General features: G+C 31.2%; 1 protein-coding gene across 1 annotated transcript in view; it reads left to right on the top strand.

Annotated features, from left to right (window-relative positions):
- Positions 1–25,480, top strand: part of CalpC (calpain C) — a 107,372-nt gene that overhangs the window by 6,597 nt on the left and 75,295 nt on the right. The window contains exon 2 of the mRNA XM_088236484.1: positions 10,371–10,518. Coding sequence (XP_088092610.1) covers positions 10,381–10,518 — 138 coding nt within the window. The 5' untranslated portion in view covers positions 10,371–10,380. The remainder of the gene's footprint in view (positions 1–10,370; positions 10,519–25,480) is intronic.

Genomic DNA, 25,480 nt, shown 5'->3' with positions numbered 1-25,480 from the left:
ACATACTAATTTAATTCATGATTGATGCAGCAATTCACATCTTTATTAAACATGAATCTATTAGCAATGCCGTATACGAATAATTTGACCCGAAAAAGAAATGTTTTTTGTAATCTGTTGGTACTATTTAATATACATTTCTTTGTATTGTATCGTCATATCAATTAATGGCGATGCGTTTTGCTGGTTCATAACAGCAGGTTTTCATTCATTTTGATGATAAATGTCACAGCGCAAACGGATCACTAGAAATTGGATGAATGGACTGACCTTTTTGTGATTTTCATGATTTCTCTGGATGGCTGGCATAAACTAAAATCTACAGTAAATTATCCATGTTTTCGCCTTGACAGTAATTTTTACGTGGTTTATTAATTAATGATTAAATTTTTATTTTTATTGTTTATTTGCGAAGCGTTTTTATATAGCTGAATCGATTTGCAATTAAAAACAAGTATCTCAATCGGGGTCAAGCGGTCCCCGCCTCCAGCTGACAAATCATAATATTGGTTTGCTTTGCGGATCATTTACACATAGGTGGAAAGGAGACAGATTGGTGTTAGAAAAGTGAAAAAAAGAAGGGTGTTAGAGTTATCTACAAAAACGTCCTAGCCAATTAATTTTGAGACCATTTTTTCCGGTGCATTATAAAATCGTCCATCAATTTCATTATAAGAAATTATTTTATTATTATTTGATTATTTTCTTTATTTGTATTTTATTTCAATTGTGCCTGTATGTCTTATATAGATTCGTGTTAATAAATAAATAAACATAACTGTATGGACAACTGTATATAAAAGATACACTTCCGGTTGAACGGTAAGGAGAGATCGCAGCGAAATGTTCTTACGAGGTTTTCCTAATGCACGAATTATTTCATACCCAAAACCCGTACGACTTTTGCCCAGAGATATCCCTCCTTTATCGCACTAAAAGTGTTTAATATTTTGGAAGATCGTATTTATTTCAGATAATTTTTATTTTTATTTAGCTCAAGGACAAAAACTATTTTTAAGAGAGAGTTCAGGAGTGAATTTTCCTTAGTGGGAAACTCCTTGATAATATTTCGAATATACGAGCACATTTTTTTTTCTTTCTTTTTTTATAAAATGTAAACCAAATGTTTGAAACTGCTGTTTACCATATTATTGTACCATATATTTTTTTTTTTAAATTATTGTTATGTTTCTGATCCTATATTAACTGTGTCAACTAATTACTGCTCCCAACTCACCCTTGAACATTTAGACACATGAAGTTGGGACTTATGCCTAAAAAATGTATAGTAAACTATTTGTAAGTACTTAAGTTAAGTGTTATTTTATTATTTTACTTAATTAAGTGTTAATATAAGTTGTGTTCGCTATTTTCCAAATTAAAAAAAAATACATTAAAAGTAAAACAAAAAAAAGGTTTACGTCATTCAAAAGAAAATTTTCTGCTCTGCGGAGTGTACGTCGAAGATGCTCCGAATAAAATGACGACTCGTCGATGGTTTTTGCGTTTCAAATACAGTCATTTTGACTTAAACGACAAGGAGCATTCTGGACAACCAGGGTACTTCGATCATATTATTTATGAATATCCTCTTCAAACTACCATACACATGCCTGTATACTGCCATCTTAAATCAACGAGAAAAATCCAGAAGTTTAGCCCTTAAATATTGCGAGCAGCCTTGGCTGCTTAATTCCCTAGATTGAACGCGGACAAAACGAGGTATCGAAAATGATTACATTCATCTACTTGACATTTTCGAAGGCTTGTAATCAAATAAAATTTATGTGTAACGTAAAAGCAAGCACAACATCTTATAAAGAAGATTTTTTTTAAAAATAAAATCGTTTCATTTTTTCTTTTTTTTTTCTTTTGGTGCTCATTTTTTAATTTAGAAAAAACGGACCCAATTTATGCTTATACTGATTATACTCGTATAATGTTATTTGGACATTGAATCATTCGATAACTATTTAATTAGGTAAATAGACTTAAATTTTATCAAAAATGTTCTCTGTTGGAAAAAAAACTTCAGCTGAGAATAATATTATTGATTAAACATTAATTTTAGTGACCCAACGAAACAAGATTTTTAGCCAAAACTAAACCCGGAACTTATAACAAAAAAGTCACTTCAAAACGCTAAAAATTAGGCATTTTATTGTTAAATATTACGAGTTCATCTAAATATGAAAGTGTATAATAAAAAACACAGTGAAATAAAATGCATAAATTTAAACTAGTAATTATTTTTATTTTTAGCGTTTTTTGGTTCGTTGTTATGTTATACATACAACGAACAACTTATTTGCAACATTTCTTCAATCTACGCCATGGGAACTTTAACATGTTAACCATAAAGGAATTACAAAAATATTCATGCGAAAGATCATCGAACTACTAACCGTAGTCAACAAATCACAAAATCAGTCTAGATTTTATTTTTGGCAATACAATAACTTTTTTTTTTAATATAAGACAATCCAATATATATAATTGTGTTATTTTTAATTATTATTTTTGATAATTTACATCGCCTCGTTTTTGTTAAAATCACCTCAAGGGCGCTGTACAATAGGGTGGGCCGATATTTTTTTTTCCGAATTTTGAAATGAAAGGGGTCTTAAAAGTTGCCTATTGAATTACTCAGAATGCAAAAAATATCCAAAAAAATATTCGATACTACTTTTGGCCCTCAACCAGAGCTTGAAGTTTTCGAAAAAGTCGATTTTTTTAAGTAAACCGGCTGTCATTTCGTATTTAAGTAAGAAAATCAGTTTAATTAAATGTTATAATGTGCAATAAATCTTATTAAATAAGCATCTAAGGTCGTGAGTTGCACTTTGTTTTGTAATAAATGGGTAGCATTGTTTTAATAGGCCATTGTTTTCGTCAATATTAGCCAGGCGCTCGACGGAATTAGTTCCGCGGAGTGTAAACTTTTTCCATTTCGGTAGTTTTAAAGCGCGTTCGAATTTGTAATGTGATTAAGTTATTTCTTTACTAACACAAAATAATTTGATCAATAAAAATAAATAACAAAATGTTTAGACAGTGATATACTTCAAACCTCGGTTGGGGGCCAAAAGTAGTATGGAATATTTTTTTAAATAATTTTTACGTTCAATGTGATCCAAAATGCAACTTTTTAGACACCTTTCACTTTGATGTCTAAAAAAATAAAAAAACCTCATACATCATCGGCCCACTCTACTGTACAATAAATATCCCAACACGTCTTGCAGCTACATAGCGCATTGACGGTTGAGATTCAAGTTCCTCGTTTCAAATTATTATTTAAGTTAATAACAGATAGAAGCTGGATTATATCATGTCTTGCAGCTACAGAGCGCATGGACGGTATGAAACTTAGCCTTACATTATTTGAAAAATTGAATTTTGGTTTTTCTGATTATTTTTTCAAAATCGTTTACAATTAAGAGCTGGATTGTAACATATTCTGCAGCTACAGAGCGCATAGACGGTTGGAATCCTAAACCCTATTTATGAATTTTAAGTTTGAAATAATTTGATAGTTAACGACAATGATTCAAATAAAAAAACATACATTAGCAGAGTAGTTTGTTAGTCAAGTGTTCATAATAACAAGTAAACAATAAAGAACCAAATAAATAAAGCACTTTTTTCACATATTATATTATTGTTCGCAAGATGGAACCGACTACCGATGTCCGAGGGGTCTGCCTGGTAACCGAAAACACATTAGCTACATCTTCGTACGCTACATCTTTATACATCGTAACTACATCTTTATACGAGTTCACGAATGTCGGCCCCGTGGTCAGCGCGTTTATCTACCATGCAATAGGTCTTGAATTCGATTCCCGGCATGGTGAATATGAAATATTTATTTGAAAGGGTGTTTTCACACTAAAATATTTCATAGTCCCAGGACTGGTACCTGAAACGTAAGAGTGATTATTTTACCTTCATGTAACAAAAAATATCAAGAAACACTGCGATTGGTGTACCAATGCAGTGCCCTATGCACCATTATATGCGGAAAAGGAATGATGATGGTGATGGAATGCATATAATATTTTTTATTTTAAACCGGGTTGTGGTCTTGTGGTAGTATTGTGGACTCACAAGTATTTCTCTTTCTTTTAAAAAAATAAATAGTAGTAAGCCGGAGCAAATAAAATTTCAATGGTCAGAAGGTCGAGTCACGAGCCGTAAGATACACCCGAGTACTGCCGAACGTAATCCGACACATCCCGACAGCAGGTTTCTGTCGAGCTAAAGTCACAGCCAGTTTTGGCCGAAATCCGAACCGCGACCGAACTCATTTTATTGGTCGAAACTGGCCAAAACCGAAACTTCAGCCGGTCACGGTTAACTTAACACTAAACCTTCTTACTTACTTCCACTTCCAAATCCGCTCCTAACCAGCAGACATTACCGCCTCGCCTCCTCCCACGTCAATCCCACGTGTCTTAAGTCCCAGAATAAAGCCGAAAGTCCGTCATCGATGCCCTTCCAGAGCAGCGGGGTGGGAACCCGCACGTGTGAAAAAAGGGCAACTTGGGTTAGGGCTCTCCCGAGGCGTGCGCAGCGCGTGTCCATGACAGGACCATCGCCGCACCCCCAAAACGCTGGTTATAGGAAGCTGATTCGTCCGTTCTCGGATTTTAATGTTGGTAATGAAATCTATCCAGCTTTTTTATTATTTTAAAAAAAAAAATATTTTAAAGAAAGAACAAAACAAATAAATTTTATTACAAAATTACTAATTTACACATATATGTGTATACTATGCATATGTATGTACATACACATATCCACATATTATTATACCCACGCTTATACCCAATATTCTTCTCAAACACTTACTCAAAAGATTTAATTTGAGCTAGAATTCTTACAAGCCCACAGATATTACCTAATGTAAGAATCAATTGCATTAATACAAGTACACTGATTTCGGCGTATTTTCATCATTTAAGTAGGCACAACTTAAAAGTATTTCAATTCCAGTAAAAAAATAAGAAAATTTAGTGCTACTGGAAATTGGATACAAAAAATATTTTCATTAAAGCGGTAAAAATTAGAGAATTTAATTGTACGGCGAAGTGTCTCGAAAACGTATTACACAATTAATAAAAATGATTTTAATGAAACGGAACTGCTTTGAACTACGTCAGAAGTTTACTCGGAAAAACTGATGACAGTGTTGTGATAGATTTCCGGTTTCCGGAAAGCCAACTCACCAACCAACAAAACTCTCCGATGAGAACTTGTGACGTCACGTGCGGAGTAATTTCAAAGTTACAAAACTATAAGAAATCTTTTTCTTTTTTTACAAAATATTTTTGTTTTTTTAATCCTTAGTTTGGTAGTCTTTAACAAATAAAAAATATACAACAAAACCACTGAACTTTCTAATTCAGGTACCAGTTTTATCAGTAGGTACTGCAGTTGGACTTAATATTTTAGTTTTAACCTATTCGGAGATCGAACCTCACAAAAATGCAGTGTATTTTTCGTTGTTCTGTTATTTTTATATAGTTTTTCTCCTAAAATTTATCAATTAATACATATTGGATAATGCAATATATATAATAATTCAGAATATTAGTTGGTAATTTAACATTAATTAATGTCGGCTCTCAGAAACGTTTAAATACACTTTTCTGCGGATTGTAGCAGTAAAACTGAATATTCTAATCAATTATAATTAACATTTTAATTGGACGCTTTATAATATCTTCCGTTGTCCATAAAATAAACCAATTGAATATATTTTGTATGTATTCAACGTTTCTCAACATAACTTGTCACAATTCTAAGATTCAAATATAGTTCTACAAATCTTCGACACTTTCGACGCTTTCTCCCTATAAATCAAATATCATAAAACTAAAATCAAATTATGCAAATTACCTGGGTACGCCAATGGAATTTACGTTTATCGGTTTACGAAGTTCATCAAAAAAATGACAACAGTATTAATAAAGATTGTTTGTTTGGGAAATTATGTTCGTGACAGGGTAGTTATAACTATTAGATTATACAGTACCGCCCTGTACCATCCGAGCCATGTTTAATATCTTCTCAAAGAAGTTCAATACCAGGGAATCAATACATTAAAAGAAGGTTTTCATAAATTTGCATTTTAGTCGTAAAAAATATTTTTAATCTGTTTTGATATTATGCTGAACACATTTGCGTGTAATTTGTGTTTTTCTTGTTTTACTATCCATGCTTGTTGGTTAAACTCCACCACACGTACAACAAGTGGGTATTGCAATGAAAACGCAAACAAATTAATTGAACTGCTTTTAATAAATAATTATGTTCCTAATACGTGCTTTACTTAGAAGAATTCAATTAAATTTACCCGCTAATTTAATGGAAATAAAACACTTATAAAGAAATGTTTATTGTGTCTATTTAGATATTTTATATGATTTAAAACGAGGTCGAATGACAATATTATTAGTGTAGAAAATACACATTGTCACGTCAATATTGGTTTTAGGTATTCGAGTAATTGGTTAATTAGTAAATATTTGTATATTATACGGTTGTAAATATACGAAAAATAACAAATCATAAAAGCTTTTGACACCACATTGAGGAGAGTTTAATTTTAACCTACATTACATTAACCCATTCCGAAAGCCATACAGGTATTCCTAGTGGGTATAATTCCTGTAAACGAACTACGGCAAGTGCAAAAACTGTTCTTAAACGCAATTTTACCATTCAACAGGTTATAACGGTTCATACATCTCACGGTTGCCAGATGATTGATAAACTTCGTAAATTGTGGAACAAATCCGAGTCGAGTAATCCACACCATCACGTCGGCCACATATGGAAACACCACCTGAGCTATTGGTTCTCCAATTTTTGATCGAGTTTTACATTCTTGCATAAATAATTTCAACGTGTTGAATAACCCGCGAGCTATTCGCTGCGTGCATGCAGACACACTATCGCAGGCGCGTGTTCGCGCTTCCTTATATTTACGCATTTTCTCACTAGTCCTAACGGACATATCCAACAGCGGGTCGCGGCTATGATTTACGAGGAAGTGAGAGATAGGCGGGGAGCGGAAAGAGAAAGAGCCACGTGAAGAATATTATGAAGTCGCCCAAGGTACTTCACAGCCGACAACAGACCGCCTAAGAAATGAAAGTAGGCTATGACTGCGGCATGGCGTTTTCTAATTCCGAGGCGCGCGCCTCTTTGTTTATGCTGTTGTGGAAACTGCCCTACAACTGCGGTGCGCATCAAACCATTTCATTTGAAATACTTCCATAAATGTTACTGTGAGTTTTATATCGGACTTTATGGGAATGCAACACATTTCCATACTAAATCATGTTTTTCTTATTAACCTAAATACGAGTATTTTAAACCGACAGCGACTACAGACAAATGCATTTGGTTTAATTTTGACATGAATTCATTTTAATAAATCGGTCGTTTCATTAGTAAAGGCGTCGCATCGACAATACAATGCAACTGTGCACTGCTAAAAATCTACACGTAAAAAGTAAATAGGTAGAGAATTCACAAATATTCTGCCAAATTGACTAATACTCCTAGATTTTAATCATATTATGATGACATTGTGCATGCAAATTTGTACGTTATTAAATAAATTTTAAAAATCTGATAAAACAACATTAAAGTAAATATCATTATGTGAATTTATTTCATTCTTCATGTATGTATTTATAATTAATAGGTGGGTACTTCACATTATAATGCAAATTCGACCAATCAAAAATAATCCCAATTCGCCTGTTTATCTGAGAGAGCTCTTCCAACCTCTATCACAGCATAGGCTAACTCTTCGTTCTACTAACTAAAGAACCCTTTCAATACCCATTCATTGCTTCAGTTTTTGCCTCCTCGTTCACAGTAGTAGCTGCTCAATGGTAGAATAATCTACCCACTAATGTCAAAGACGAGCCTTCTTTATTTACATTCAAATCTTATATAAAAAAAATCACTTCCTGAATATTTTAGTTATTCCCTTTTCCTCCCTCTTTCCTTTCCTCTTTACCCCTTTCTCTCTTCATAGTAACGTGTAGATATTTAGTCAATTTTTCATTCTTTAACAATATAAATAATCTGTTTTTTAATGAAATTATTAATGAACCAACATATGTTCATATACCACTGATCTTCTCAAATTGAACGGTTTGGGTGGGTAGGAAGAAATTGCCTTAAGACAATATGCCCGTCTTTATTCATACGTATGTAAATTGTATATGTATATAAAGTGTTTTAATAAATAAATAAATGGTGTACATGTTTATAAAGGAACACCAGATGAATTTAACAAGTTGCATGAATCATATACGTATGTACATTCTAAATTTAAAAGTAGTTTCGGTATACTTAACAAATCATTTGGATGAATCTTTCCGAATTTTCAAGTGACAAAATATGGTTGCTATATTACGAATGTGTCTTTAGATAGCATATTATTATTACTTTATACCGTAATCGAAGCAGAAGAAGGTCAAAAATACATGGCATGATCAAGTTCAATGGATACTTGAATGTCAAAAGTTTGAATAATGGGCAACATAAGAATAGGTACCTACGAGTACACGTGTAGAAAGTAATTCCTTTGTTTTTTTTATTTGACGTCCAATCCTCTCTTCCTACACTTACGGAGAAATATAAAAAAAGGTTATTAACTTTACTGTTAAGTACATGCATTAATTATGATTTTTTTTTATTTGGGAGATATTGAATGAACTCTAGTAGTTGATAGATAGATAGTAAACTTAAATAAATTTAGATAATTTTATTTACAATTCAGATTTTTTTAAAGTAAAAATACATGTAAAATAATTAATTATAAAAATAAAACGTAAAGTTGTAAAATAATATTAAAATAACACAATCTTTTTGAGCTAATTATAGCGTCAACCATACAAAACGATAAAATAACTTTTTTGAACGCAAACTTTTATATGCATTTTTTTTAATAACTATAAAATTTATATTTGAAGCACTGAATTTGTGGTTATTTGTTATAATATTGATAAATTAATAACGACACTTTGTTTCTTGTATATTATAATTAGTTGTTTAATGGGAAACGTTTTCTTTTAAATTTAATTACGTATTTTAAAAAAAAAGTAAATGTCTATTCTAAAAAAAGTAAATGTCTAAATGTTATGACGAAGAAAGTATTTAAATACAAATCACTATTTTTATTGATAAAACATGGTTCTTCAGACTATTTTTTTAAAAATTATAAGGTTTAAACGCTAAGACAATTTTTCTATGTTTAATTTTGCGGTTTATTGCACTTTGTAATATCAGCGTAAAGATTTTGAGATTAAAGAGCTATTCATTTGATAATGCCATTATTACTGGCTTGTTCATGTTTATACCCACTTTTTTTACTGACTGTAAGATTCACCATTCTTCCTTTATTTATTTTTATTGTTATTTTTTTGTTTTTTTACAATATACATAAGAGGTAAAACAGAGTTTTTAAAAAATAAAGGATAATTACATAGCTGTGAAATACATATTGACAGTAAAAATAGTAAACAAAAAATCCCACAAAGGCATTACCTTTTTGTGAGTATGCAAGAAATGTTTATGAATTTCTGCTCCTATGATAAAAAGACAGGTATAATATTTTTGTGTAATATAAGAAAGAGAAAAAAAATCTGTAAAAGATAATAAGGTACTGTTTTATTTTATAGTAATTAAAAAAGAAAATAAAACATATTAAAAAAAACATAAAAATATTCCCTATTATTTAAGGACAACAAAATATATCATAGAAAAAAAGAGTTAATATCTTTAGTTTAAATCCATGATAGTGCGTGTTTTTTAAAAGAAGGAAAACTTTTAAAGTTTGGGATCAATGAAATATTATCGTTAAAAAAAGAATTAACATTTTTTGGCCCATAAAGTATGCATGTCTCTGTGCAAGCCTTGTTTTACAATGTGGTATTTCTAACACTCAATTCCTTCTTTGACTTGATCTATTTGAATTACTTGTCAGTACATTTTGGTGTTTAAATATATATTTTAAACAATATATTTGTCTTATATCTAAAAGATTAGTTTCTTGAAACAATTAGAAAGAGGTAAAAGTGCAATTTTTGTGAAGCATTATTTTTAAGATATTTTTTTTAATAGTTTCTAATGGTGAATATTTAAATATCTATATTCCTCCAATTCTTCCATCGGTTGATGTTTGTGGAGTTAAGGAGCTGAAACCTTTATTGATGTGGGTGAGATTCATCTGATTGATTGATGTAGTATTTTAATATCTCTAGGGGGTCGAATCCAGTTCGTGTCTACGAAAATTTAAAAAACTAAACATTGTCAGTTATTTATTGTCATGTTTGTTGCAGGTCATGCGCGATGACTGACTTCGAGCGCATCCAGCGCTCCTGCTTGAAGCGCGGAGAGCTGTGGGAGGACCCAGACTTCCCCGCCACTCAGGCCTCCGTCTTCTATCACCAAACTCCGCCCTTCCAATTTGTTTGGAAAAGACCAAAGGTAGGCTACACTATTTTTATCATCGCTTTCATACACCGATTCGATGGTCCCTATAAAAACGTTGTAACCTCTTCGGCCCCGAAGCGATTTTTAAAACTAGACCATGTTTTTTAATAATTTTTTTTGGTCAACAATGTTTGGGCATGTGCAAGTGTTAGAAACAGGCTGAATTTTCTTCCTAGGGAGTTATTTAGATCTAAATTTATTGCAACAACGAGGGAAGAACATTTATGAGAAGATAATATGAAAGTGTAGGCATTTCCAGGGCTAATGACCTTTCATTTGCTGGATTAAGTGACCACTTTGTAATATTCATAATTCTGCCTATGTTTAAACATCCACATTTAGTAAACTCTTACATATGTTCACTTTTGTTAACTAAAAGAGCTAGAACCTTTATCACGTGGGTAAGGTTCATCCGGCTGAACCAATAATAGGCAATCGCCACAAAAATCAACAGATGGAAGAGTTGAGGAAATGTGGATGTTTAAACATAGACAGAATGCTGAATGCTACGCAGTGTGTGAAGCTGCCACTTAAACCAGCCAACGACACGCCATAAGCCCTGTAAATACCTAGACTTCCATATCCCCTTCTGAAAAATGTTTTCCCTCTCTGTTGCAATATTTTTTTTTTGATGACTAGCGATTTTGTCTTCAGCGCCGTATAAAATATTAACTCTTTAGGTAGAAGTCCAGAAACTACGATATAATATTGGTATATAAAAATTTACTGTTACCACGCGAACGAAGAATACAGTTCTGTTTTTAAAATATGACCCAAGACAAGTGTTTTCGACTCAATGGCTATCTTCAGATAAAAATCCTGATTAAGAAAATTGAGTGAAGATAAGTCTACCTCGTGTAGTGGTTGGTAATTTCTCCGATCATTCTTGAGGTCTTCGGTTCGAATCCTGGCGGAGTGGACGTGAAATATTGATTGAAAAGTTTGTTTTAATTACAATATTTAATTTTCTCGGACTGGCGCCCGTAGCACAGAACTAGTCACTTTACCGTCATGTAACAGATGATCGAACTACCGCATATTCCGGAGACTGGACTGCTGTGCGCGTGCAAACCACGAGCCTACTGCGTGATATCGCATGATTGGCCCAATTCACACCACGGCCAAAATCTACCCGGCATGATAAACAAAACGGTGGATCGATATTTATTGTTTAAAAAATATTAATTTGTTTATTTAATGCCTGGTAAACGCAATAACCAACATATCAAAAGACCGACTAATCTCCAATCGATTTCCTTTTGCAGGATTTACCTGAGAGTTCTCGCTAAATTTAAAACATGTTTTTTTTTTTTTTATTTATTTTACATAAACAGCCTAAATTGCCTTTCACATATATTTAACATAAATATGGAAAAAAAAACATTTATAAATACATAACAAAAAATGATAAAATTGCATACTATAGCAATAGTAACAAATAGGTAAATACACATACGCAACCAAAAATATTAATAAAATAAAAACATAAATATGAAAAAGGAAAACATTTTTAAATATAAAGAAAAGTGTAATAATTATATTGCAAGAGAAAAAGAAATCAGGCTCGTTTTATAACTATCAAGTGCAGAACCAAATATATCAGCCTTTTCTTCATACTGATTACCATATCGTGGAGCCTAGGGATAGGCGAGTGCATGTGATAGTTGGTCCTAGAACTTGCAGAACAAAAAGGAGATCTGTGGCGGGTATGTCGACCAGGTACACGGAAACACACCAACTCCAGCAAATCTGGACATTCAATTAATGAATTGATCACTTTATAAAGTAATATTAGGTCAAATAGGATTCTTCTATCGGAATGTTTAAAAAGATTTGCTGAAGATAACAATTGATTATAATTAAATAAAGTAGCTGAAATATGTAGTTTAAAATTGATATATTTTTATTTTTATAAAATTATTGGGTTGTGGTCCCGTGGTCGTCGTCTACCTCAACTTGATTTTCTAAGTTTTATAAGAAAAAACAAAAAATCATAAAAATTAACAAATTTAAATAAGTACAAACGAATTTAAATTATGTCAATCCGCTCTATTTTTACCGTGCCGTTTAAATTAAGATAATATGTGTAAAATAGATTATTCTATCTCGGATATCACGCAGCAGGTTTGTTTATTTGGAAATTCTTGTAATAATGAACAGACTTTAAGCTACATGTGGCTTAAAAATGCAGTGCCATATGCACCACTAGGTGCAGAAAGAGGATTATGCTGATAGTGTGAAAATAGCTTTTAAATGTATATTTTGTTTTTTATGGTAAATATTGTTGTTTAATACATATAAGTTCAAAAAACAGTTTGTTGAATTTGCTTTTTCGGCCATAAAATTCTGAGATTAACTTTGTACATAATATGGGTACTGAACGAGCACAACCTAGTTCGCATTTCATTATTTTCGTTTATTGTTAGCATCTTATTGTGTGCTAAAACCTCTTAAGACGTTACTTAGGCAATTAAAATTGCAAGCATAACAATAAAGATTATCTTGTTTATACAGTTCATACCTACAGACTTTGTTTACTCGAGCATTTTATATTTTTACCAAATGTACCTACAACCGAGGTTTAAAGCTAAAACCAATATTTTAGAACTACCAAAAATAAATCATACATCTTTTTGTGTACACTGCACTATGATAAATAAATACCATTATCATCATTTCCCTATCCGCACCCAGTGGTGCATATCTTGATCATTTTTGTTACTTGGAAGGCAAATGATCAATTTTACGCTTCAGGTAACAGTCCAGAAACAATAAAATATTACAGTGTAGAAAGAACCACTTTTAAAATTAATATGTTAAATCCATTCAGCAAGAAATCTTACCTAAAACCTCAAGCATGGCTGGCAAACGCGCAAACCGTTGCACTTCGCGATGGACTCATCTTCACTCGATTTTTTTTTTCAGGATTTTTACCTGAGAGTAGCCATATTTTGATTCTATGTATTTCACACACAAAACTGTATCTTTTATCGGCTCGAATACTTACCAACAAACGATCTTCTTCGCAGTCTCAATCCTAGGGATTGGTTTGCAGCAAAATCCTGCATCTCATCCTCCACTGCGCTCTTTTCTCCGTAGTTTTTTCAGCTCAACATTCCTCTTCGTGGCGTCCTCCTCTGTGATTTGTTTCTTCAGCCATTTCCTCTTTTATGTCAAACAGGGGAAGCCAATATGGCCGATCCATTGGTCTCGTCTCTCTAAGATGGTTTTGATTAGGTGCCTCCCTTGTTCGACTCTACTGAGAACCTCGTCATTAGTGATGTGGTATTTCCAGAAAATTCCTAGTATACTTGTTTGTGATTTATTTTCAAAACACAAAATAATTCTTTTTCAATTATTTTTTTTTGTAAATGTCGAACTCTGCTCTTTTTACTAACAGGGGTGCATTTAATGTAGGAATCCGATTTTCTAAAATGTATTAAATGTAAGTGAACATTATTTTAGCATTACCAAAAGTTTACTAAAAATATATAAAAGGGTAGAAATTATAAGGAATTTAAAAGAAAAATCCGATGGGGCGCCATAAAAAACTAATGGTATTGGTAAAAATTCAAACTTTTTTTACTAACGAAACAATAACATCCTCTCAATTTTTGGTATATGCATTTTTGTAGAACGCAACTGTCGTAGGTCGATAAATTATACATTTACCCTCCTAACTTTATTTCTACAAAACAAATTGAAGATTTTAAGAGTTGGCAAAGCCTATTATTTTGCTAAAAACCGCACGTAAATCGGCCAAGAAGTTGTTTAGTATATCGAGGACACACATACAATCATTTTCTGTTATTTATACATATTTATATATATATAATATATATTCAACAAAGATACACACTGAAAAAACATACAATTTGTTTATATTCGTCGATACAATAAAATGTATATTGCATTAAATATTCGTCGATATATTTGTGGAAATATTTTTAAATACCTGAGTACGCAAGGTACTTCCATAGTTCAGTAACACGCTTGTTATGAGTACGTAGTCTTAAACCACAAGCCTACCATTAAATCAATTTTGGCTACCTCATCTGCATCTATACATACATAGGTATCCCGTTATAACTTACTATTCAACGTCCAGTTACCAGACATAGTTTAAACGTAAGGATCTCATTTTCTAATTCAAAAATAAGTATACCCACGCATGAAACAACACAAAAATATTTGAAAGTTAAATCAGTTACAGCAGAAGTGGAAAACATTTTATAGAAGGGCTTATGGAATTTTAGGTATTTACTTACCAATAGGTATGAATGGCTTATGAAGTAATTTCAATGATCACTTAATACACAATGTTACATTCACTATTCTACATTTTATGTTTGAACGACAATATTTTTTTTAATTCGCCTATCGGTTGATTTATAAAAATCTACTAGTTGTATATGGAAATTGAAATATAAAACGCTTTAGTACCTACATGTATTGTTTTTTTAACTAGCTAAAAAAAAGTAGCGATATTTAAAATTACAACTGTGTTGTGTTTAATTTGTAATAAAAATAGCTATAGTACAGAATATCATAACAATATCACATACAACATTCCAAAACAAGACAAGGACAATTAAGACGAATAAATCAGGCACTGAAAGTATACAATAAATTACCAGACAAAACTAAACAAAAGACTTAGACAAACTTTTCAAAAGGCGTAAAAAAAGTCATTATCAACAACAGTGCATAAATAAAAAATGATATATTATTTTATTAAAATTTATGTAACAATCCGTTAATTCGTAAGGGTTAATAAATAAATTTCAAATTTAAAAAAATAAAAATAATAATAATAATTAGTATATTAGCTAGATCACTATGAATTATTTTATAAAACTGAAATCTGTTTTATAAGAATTGGTACATATTTAGACAGAAAATTTAAATTTTTTATAATTTTTGATTTAAACGATTTGTTTTTTCTAAAACATATTTCGTGCACTGATATTTTTTAAATAAAATTTGATTTTTTTTTCAATTTTTTGGAAAAACATAGGTACCTTGCCGTTGGTTTTGGCCTTGCATTTGAGGTAGAGTCAAGCCCGTCAGATTTTTTTTTGTCTTAAGTAATGTCGCATTCGGCGCACTGACCAACTCTTTACTTTGGCAATAATGGTTACTGTGAAAATGTTGAAAATAAGTCATAAAAAAACCTGTTTATTAATAAAGTTTAATTTGATTTATTAGTAAAGTAGTAATTCTAATACAAATGTCAGACAATCAGGGAAACATTAAGACATTTTTCTTAAGAGTTTCCCCTTTGGACACGTTCTCGTGTATACAGTATGTATATAAATGTATAGGATCCTCCATTATATTATATTTAGACATTTAAAAAAAAATTGTTTCAGTATTTTTATATCCAACTATCCGGATTAATTAGTGCCAGATTTTACAACATTGAAAATAATACAGCGAATTGGAATCACATTTAAAACTTCCTTATACGAGTACGTTAAATCAAAAAAATATATTTTTTTATTATTTCCTGATAACGATCTGGATACTAGGCAATCCAAATGACTGGAGTTTGGATAAACGGAGTTTAACTGTATAGGCAGGTCGTTTCGACATTTGAATGACATTCGTTTTGTTCAAAATAGTACAAAAAAGTTGTGACTCAATAAATTTTAATTTCAACTTTTTTTTATCAAATCAAACGGTCAAACTTGTCAGGTCCCCCCGACACCGACGTTGGCGATCACTACAGCAAAAGCATCTCGGTCCTGCGCTACTTTTATATTCCGCAGCCAGGACAACTGTTTTTTTTCAAATCTTAATTTTTTTAAATCCTGAACTCCACACAGTAGAAAATTGTGTGTTTTAGAATCTTACATCTAATTTTAAGGAACCTTTAATAAAAATCAAATGCACATAAAATTTATTACATATACTTTTTATCGATTAATATAATTACAAAATTAATATATGTCTTTTTTCTATACAATCTAATTTTTTAATGTTATAGCCGTAACTTTCTAAAAAAGATACCAGCTCTTGTGCTTGGAGAGTGACTTACACTGTTTTCTTCAATTTGTATTTTGAAGTTATACAATTTCGAATATACGAGTACATGATAAAAAAATGAAAATTAAACGATATAAAAAGAAAAACGGAAAATAATATTACAGTAATACTAATTAAAATGTAAAAGTGTTTTTACTCGGGTTAAAAAAATTTCTTAAAATTTTCTTTGAATTTATTTGCTGATATATTAGTTTTTAGTTCATTGGAGAGATTATTGTAATTTAAGATTCCTTTGAAAACAAAACTATTTTGGCCATGACTTGTGTAGAATTTAGGAATGTTGATATTATTTTGGTATTTGAGTGACTTATTCATCTCAAATTTGTTTATTTTGTCTTCTTTGTAAATTAGTATAATATAATTCATTTTGTAAATAGTGTCTACTGTAGGAACTTTAAATAATTTATTTAGATTTTCCGTTTTGAATGTTAAAAGTTTCTTTAGAATTTCTTAGATAATTAATCTTTTTACTTTTTTAAGAGGGTTTTATATATCGGCGTATGCTTAACCCCACCCAACAAAACCATATTGTAATAAAGCTTGTGCTAATATGGTCTTTTCGTTTTGGTCTGTATAAGATATTTAATTTTATATGTTGTATCTAGTAGGTACTAAACATGTTATATTAAAATTAGTTTTGTTGCAATTGCTTTGGTAAATAATTACTTTTATTACTGAATCTAAATTTGTTCTGTTAATAAAGAATGGGGTGATTTTTGTCTTTTCCGTATTTAAAGATAAAATATTTTTGTCAAATGAGTTCCAGCTAGTTGCCTCATCTATAACAATTGTTTCATCGGAATATGATATTAATTTTTCAATTAAATTCTGATAGAATATGTCATTGATATCTCCGTTTGACTATTTGTTTCTTTTATTTTTACCATTTTAGGTCGTTGGAATAGATAACTTGTTAACCATTCAATGGCTTTACCATCCATTCCCAAACACTTAAATTTTAACATAACTTTATTATGTGATACACTATAAAATGCTTTTTTAAATAAATAAATATCCCAATACAGCTTAATGATTTGTCCAATGAATTATGAATTCATGTGGATAATTTTGCAATAGCATCCTTTGTGCTTCTATTTTTCATAAAACCAAATTGGTTAAGGTGAATCAATTTATTACGTTTTGTAAATTCAGTAAATATTTTTTAAACTACTTTTTCAAATATAATACCTATTTTTAAAATGACTGAAATAGGGATATAGTTAGTTATTTCTTCGGTATCCACACAACGTATCTATGAATATATGTCATATACTCGTATATTTGGCATTTGTGCGGATGTTGGGCCACCGGGAGCTGACAGTAGCTTGTTACTTGACCTAATGTCTGCACAGTGGTTAAGATGTGAGCTGTACTAATAATATAATGTTGTTTTCTTTTTCTTTCTTTTTGAATTTTTTTTCTCTCTTACTTTTATATACCTATCTTTTATCTGTGTGGATTCAAATGTGAATATGTCATATTTTATATGTATTTTATATATATTTTTGAGACACTATATGTATAATATATTAAATCATGTAAATGAATACCTCGACACGGGTTGTGCCCAGAGACGTTTTCATATTTGAAAAAAAAGTTTTATGTTAAACGTGAAATAATAAATAAATAAATTCCATGCGTTAAATATCGGAGTAATTATAATTTTCTTATAATTGGAAGTGAATATACCGCTTTTGAAACGTATGTTTGTTATATTTATTAATCCCGCTTCCACTTCCACCAAGTCTACTATATACCATTGTCTTTCTACTTTTTTTAATAATAATTTTTCATATATACATATGTCCTTAAAAATGTGAGTGTTACCGTATTCAGTATTAGTGTACGAATTTGTATCTGTTATATTATTTGATTTTGATTAACTTGTGCAAGGTTTCTTCCAACGTTTAAAAAATATTTATTAAATATACCTATTTGCAATTTTTTACGGGTGCTCATTAGAATATCCATTAAACATTGTCTTTTTTATTTTGTTTTTTTTTGCATGTTTTTTTCGTATATTATTTCAGATATTATATTCCATACATTCTTGTTATTACTTTCCGACAATTCTAGATTTTGCTTATAATAATTTTCTTTCCTATATATTTATAATACAAGAGAGTTTGTGTTTATATTTTTTGAAACGTTTGTGCAAATTTTCGTCATTATGTTTTTTAGAAGTTAATTTATGAAGCGTTTTCTTGTGTCTTGTAAATACTATTAGATCATGAGAAATCCACAGTTTGATAGGCTTATACATGGATTTTTTCATTTTATGTATAGGATTAGAAGACGATTTGTTGATGATTTTAGATAATGTCTCTTCAAACATTTTGCAACACCCATTAACATTATCACTTGCGTATAAATCTGTCCAGTTTTTGTCTTCTAATGTATTTTTTAATATTTCGATGTGTACATTTATTTTTGGATTGCAACAATTATCTTGTTTGGAAGTAATAATGTTTGAGTTATTGTATGTGTATTTAAATATGCACGAGCAATGATCGGTAATAGTTGTGTGAATGACTGACGCTACTATGTATATCATCAATATTTGTTAACACGTAATCTAAGCATGAGGGCCGATGACCTTGTAAATTTCGAGTAAATGAATTAAGTTCTGCTGCCATATTGAGTGAGGTTAATCTTTGTCATTTGATGAATCGTCGTTTGCCACATTTAAGTTCATATCGCCGAAAGTAATATTTATTTTCATTTTAAAATAATTTAATATATTTTTTGATTCAAATGCAAAATATGGAATTATTAATAAATGGATATGGTAAATAGCACGTTTGTTAAAAATTTGTTATTTCCTTTCACTTCTTTGTTTAAAATGTGGACATAATTTATTTCTTTTACTCTAATTACGTAAAATTGGTTGATATAAATATTGATACTCCGCTATTTTTATTGAGTTTGGTTACTGTAGCATGGAAAGTATCCAGGTATATGATAATTTATTTCACCTGCGGAATGTGTCTCTAATAGGACTATACAATCGGGTAAATCATTAAAAAAATATATAGAAATTATGAATTCGTCAAAATTTTATATTTAACATTTCCATGTTTCTATTTCTTTATGATATAATGCAAAACTATTTTCAGTGATATAATATATTGAATTCGTATCACTTATTGAGTTATATGTGCGTTCATCAATATTTCATTTGTTATCAATCACGCTACAAATACATGCATCCATCCTTTATTACAAAAAATGTATGTGTTATAAATACGTGTTAGATAACTTTTTCGATTTAAGGTAATTTATAAACAAATACGTTTATTTCTATTTTTATATATCTTTAAATTTTTATTCTTTTTTTTTTCTATTGAATATGTTCTGTAACTTGAATAATAAAAATAAAACTTTTATTTTATTGGTTGGTTGGAAGAAATTGCCATTTGGCAATAAGCCCGCCAATGTACAAATAACATTATGTACAAAAAGTTAAATAAATAAATAAATAAAAAATAACTTTTATTTAAAATATTTGTACATTGTTTTTAATAGAGCACACTGTGTGAATATGTTTATGTATGCCCTATTTCAAGATTAAAAATAAAAATAAAAATAAATACACGCATAGTAAATACATATATCATATTATAAATTCATAAATAATAAAAACATTCATTAATAAATATGAATATATATATATTTAAATACATGTTTGTATATTCTGTCATGTTTTATTAATATATTTTAAGGAACAAAAACTATGCGCTACTTCTTAGTCGTGTTCCATTTTATCATTTGCTAATATCAACATTTTTTTCTGTAACCATAGTCCTGGTAATCGGCTCTATGCGCGGTGGAGTATTTATATTAAACTTGTTATTTTGCGTACAGCAGTTCTTGCAAATGGGTATTTTACCAAAATGTATGCATCTTGCTTCCGAACAGTGGCTTTATTTTTTCTAAACATCTTGGCGCCTTGTGGCCATATTTCTGGCAGTGATAAAATTGTGTAAGAGGGTTGCAATTCGTCCTGTATTATTAACCTATGATAATTATGTTTATTTTTCACTTCACATGATAATTTTTCTTTATTTTCCTGTAGTTTCGATGATGTAGTTAGTTGTGTTTCTTACTTTGCTGTCGTCTGTGTTTTTCATTTCTTTTATGATTTTAATGGTGTATTTACTTTCAAATACATTTTCTAGACCTTCATTTTGCATTTTAAATCCGTTAGTAATATGTTCTTCTAGAAGTCCGCATTCCAGTCTGAATTATTTGAAAGGTTTTTTAATTTTTATTTCATCTGCACTTATTTATTTTCAAAATGTTTTGTTTATTTTCTCATCAAATGCTTTTGAATCCTCTTTTTTTGACCAATCAAATGTAACCTTGTTATCTCAAATCTTTTTTCGTCCTACGATTCCAATTTTCAATTTAGAAAGACATATTTTTTTGATTTTGTTGTTTATTTCTACATTATAAAAATTGTTTGCGGTTTATCATAAAGGTGCATAGGGCACCGCATTCGGACAACAATCGCTGCGCATCTTGATCATTTTTTTGTTACATGAAGGTAAAATAATCAGTCTTACACTTCAGGTACCAGTCCAGGGACTATAAAATATTCTGGTGTGAAAATACCCTTTTAAAATAATACTTTATAACAACCATGCCGGAAATCGAACCCTAGACCTCTCGCATGGTAGGCAAACGCGCTGACCATTATACCACGAGGCCGATTGCGGTTAATATTGCGGCAAATTTTGGTTGAGTTGTAGGTTTTGTAGTGTTTGTGGATAATATTACGACATATGATATGTTGTTGTCAAAAAATCCTTTGAGTTTTTCAATGTAGTCTTCATTACTTTTTATTATTTAAAAAAAAAAAATGATAATATAAATATTATTCATAAATAAAAATTAATATCAAAAAAACTCCTTCTCTAAACACGACTTTTCACTCTATTGGAGAGGTAGAAACGTTATTATTAATTATGTACGCACAAAACATTTGTCATTCTATCTTAGAGGTAGGAGATAGCGCTATGCAAGCTCGTGATGTCATTTTGACGGGTTTGTAGTTCTATAGTGATTAAGTTAACAATGTTTTCAATTTTAAAAAAAACACTTTTTTTTTCATTTTTCAAAATCGTGTAATAGTAATAAAAAATGCCAACGAATGAACAAATAATATCAACTTAAAGTAAAACTCAATAAATAATTTAACTTGGTTACTCCATCCCTAAAAACTGTTTCTCTTAACCTTTTGTACAAATAGTATGAAGTTCGTAGGTACTAATATTTATACAAGTCTGTGCCTCTTATTCACAATCATACCTAGATTTCACGGTCTGTTACTCCCACAATCACCTCCTAGCGTGACGGAACTGTACTCAGTTCTCTTACATCATGTCATTTTTTCTACATTTTCATTGACCACCAAGTAATCTACATGCAACCTGCATATTCCTCTATTCTAAGATATTCATAAAAAATCTATTGACATTGATAGTTTAATCAATTAACTATAGCGCAAGAGCTAATCTCATTTTTGGAAAGTAACCGCTATAACTAGGTACGAAGGTTTTTAAGGTCATTGTTATCAATATGTTTAGTTTTTGAGTGATACCGCGTGTGTTGGATTTGTTCCGACGTTTCGGCTGTTATTGCAGCAGCCATCTTCAGGGTAAACTATGTGTTGTTTGAAAAAATGGAGCCATCTTCAGTTGTTCGTGTTTTATGAAAAATAAATAAATAAACGTCGCGCGTCGGAACAAATCAAACACAAAAAAAAAACATTTCGATAACAGCTATAATATTATAATAAATATAATAGCAGATTTTTTTATTTTTTTTTCTTCTTAATATTCTTCTTAATATACCTACATGAATGTAATAATAAATATACGTATTTTGCAATGCATGCATTAACCTTACAGGTATATCCATAGTTTTAATATACATACATACATTCGTGACTGTCAGTTGTTAAGAACCTGCCATTTCTTTCGAACGATATAATCATTTTGTTCCACTTGATAATGACAAGCTCTACTTGTAAGATCGTGATATTTTTCATGTCTTCGGTGAACAATATGCTTCATAATTAGGGTTTTTATTCTGTGACGGTGGCATAAACATACGTTATCTGACATTTACTCGTAAATCTCGACACGTTTTATGGCAAAATTAATAAAATATCACCAACAATAAATTCTTATTGAAGAAGCACGTAGGGGCATTGAATTATTAAAGACATAATTTTTTACCTTTTATGTTTTTTTAAAAAGATTTTTCACTTTGCAGTTTTTTTTTTACACTGACGCCTAAAATTGTATTACATTTTACACGTTCCGATTGCATAATGTCAATTACTAAAATGGAGTATGCTTTGAAATACAATATTTACTTAAATAATTACTGATATATTTTATTTTTAACAAATGGAACGACACGGAGCGGTTTTTCACGGGTATGCGTATATAAAACACTATAATTGACCTAAAATTTTGGTTTATTTGTAAATATTGTTTTTTTTGTTTTGTAATTATAGCTGTTGTCTTATTTTAATAAATAAATAACCTTCAAAATAAAATTGATTTTAAATCACGTAGGTATTACATATTTTTTTTATAAATGTTTTTCATATTTTAGTATTATTGTAGTTGCCTACCATGCTAGAGGTTTCAAACTTCGGAGTTATTCTTGAAATAAATTAGTCGTATTCTTCCCATGCTAGAAATGCTGTGAATTCAGGAAAAATGGCTTTCCACAAAGTTGCACGCTTGGCTAAAAGGGGGGGTTGTCTTTTGAAACTTTAACGGTATACTATAAATTTTCTTTGGCATCATGTGCCGTGCAGCTGGCTGTTGGAAACACCGATGTGAGTTGCAATATTTAAGGCGAATTATTTTAAGCGGACAAAGGCAACCTCTCCTGGCTCTTGCTAAAGCATACAGGATATGCTCAACAGATGCACTCCCGGTTCTAATGGGCTCGTCCTCTTTGGATCTGGAGGCACAGCGACAATCTGCGAATTTTCACTTAAAAAGAAAGCATTCCTCTGTTATTGGTGGCGTCTGTCTACTCCCAACTGAAGGAGTGTCTCGATTGAATATAAACAATGTCCATAAATGCTCTTCTTAATGCTTGACAACCGCGATGGGAATCTTCCCCTTTGGGAAGGGTAACCTTTATTTTTATTCCGTCAATCCGTGAGTACTTGAAATCTTCTTGGGTTATCTCCGATCACTGGACTACGCAGTTTTTATCAGGTCATGGTAAATTAAATGTCAAATTAATATTTTTTATTCCTCTTTGTACTGCGGCGGATATCCTAATCAATATTCTGAACACGTTCTGTGGTCTTGACTCTTTTCCCTTTCTTTGTCCAAATTTAACAGCCATAGTCGATTGTTGCTAAGTCCCTTAGTAAGGCCGCTTTGTATGCTGGACAGTCTTTATCTCCAGTCGGGTGATTTGCAGGTCGATTAAATTTTGTGCATGTAGCGGAAATCGGGATGTGATTATTTTTAGGACAATCAACACGACTGTGTCCTTCTGTGGCGCAGTGGGAACACCGACTTGCTTCTTTACAGAACTTAAAGGAGTGTCCAATCATTTGATACATTGAACAGATTGTGAGCCCCAAGAAGTCACGCAAACAGTCCAGTCAACATAAACTCTTTCTTGAGTAGATGATAGATAGTTGATGTCTTACAGCAGCGGGTACTTCATACACTCGGTGGCAAGTGGAGCGTGTACGAGAACCTGCTACATGACTTAGTCGACATCTTTCAATCAGGCTAGCTACCTCAACGTCAGTTTGTCGGGCAATATCCGAGAGAGCATTTTTAAGAAAATCGTTGTCAGTTATTTCCCTACGGACATTAAAAAATATTACCTTTGGTAATCTTTTCATTGGTAACCGTGCACTCAGTTTGCTTAAAGACGCCAGAGCTTGGGCTTTCATGAGCTTATCTTGTTCCAATTGAGTTGTTGAATGAATTATAACACCCCTATTTCGGATGTTTTTAAGTCCCGTTACTCTTATTCCCAATTCCGATAGTTTAAGCGACTCTTTTAGCATTTTTTTTTGTCTCCTCGCTGTCTTTGACCAAATCATCTTTAGGGAATATGCATATGCCAGGTCTTGCTGGTCCTACTTGTAGCCCAGTTTTTTTAAATGGCGGGGGTTCCAACGTGTTAATAGATTTCCTGGCAATGTCAGCAAATGATAAACTCGCCTCTGTTGCGTCCGCTACGCGTCGCATTACAGGGCGTAAATCCGGCTCTAATTGCTCTATCTTAGATTTTAGACACAAGTTTGTTTCAAATACAGCATTTTTTCCGCCTTTAAAACTTGGCACTCTGCTTGAGATTTTACGAGCTCCAGCATAATTGAATCTTTTTCAATAAATAGCTGGCCAACTGAATCCAAGACGTGCTGGATATGAATAGCCACCTTAAGCTGCTGTTCTTTGGGAAGTTTACTTTGTCTTTCCCCCAATACTTCTTGAAGGGCTGAAAGAGCAGCTTGGGCAATAGCAAGAGAATTCCGCTCTTCGTTCATCATCTCTGTTACTTCGGTAGATTTCTCCGAATCTGAATGACTCCCATCGGACGTATCTCCATCGCTAGGTACATTATGCTCCGGTTTGCGTCGGACAGCCGAAAGTGCAATAGTAGGAGATGGAGTTCCATGATGACCGCGAGTTTGTTTTTTAGAACGAAGTGGGCCTGGCTCGGTGGACTCCATTACAGAAATATATTATAAATATAAATACCCAATAGCCTTATAATATATAAGTAAATAAAAAGTAAATTTAAAAAAATATATATAAAATGAAATTTTAACAGGTCACTTAAGTGCTAACTTTACCTTAGATGATTACACAAAAAGAAACTGACTGCACCTTGCGAGTTATCGTTTAGT

The sequence above is a fragment of the Micrasema longulum genome, unplaced genomic scaffold (assembly GCF_059751315.1).
Source record: "Micrasema longulum isolate JH-2025_06_02 unplaced genomic scaffold, ASM5975131v1 h1tg000097l, whole genome shotgun sequence".
In the NCBI taxonomy this organism is placed as follows: Eukaryota; Metazoa; Arthropoda; class Insecta; order Trichoptera; family Brachycentridae; genus Micrasema; species Micrasema longulum.
Note: the sequence above shows the minus strand (reverse complement) of the source record. Positions and strands in the feature narration are given on the sequence as shown.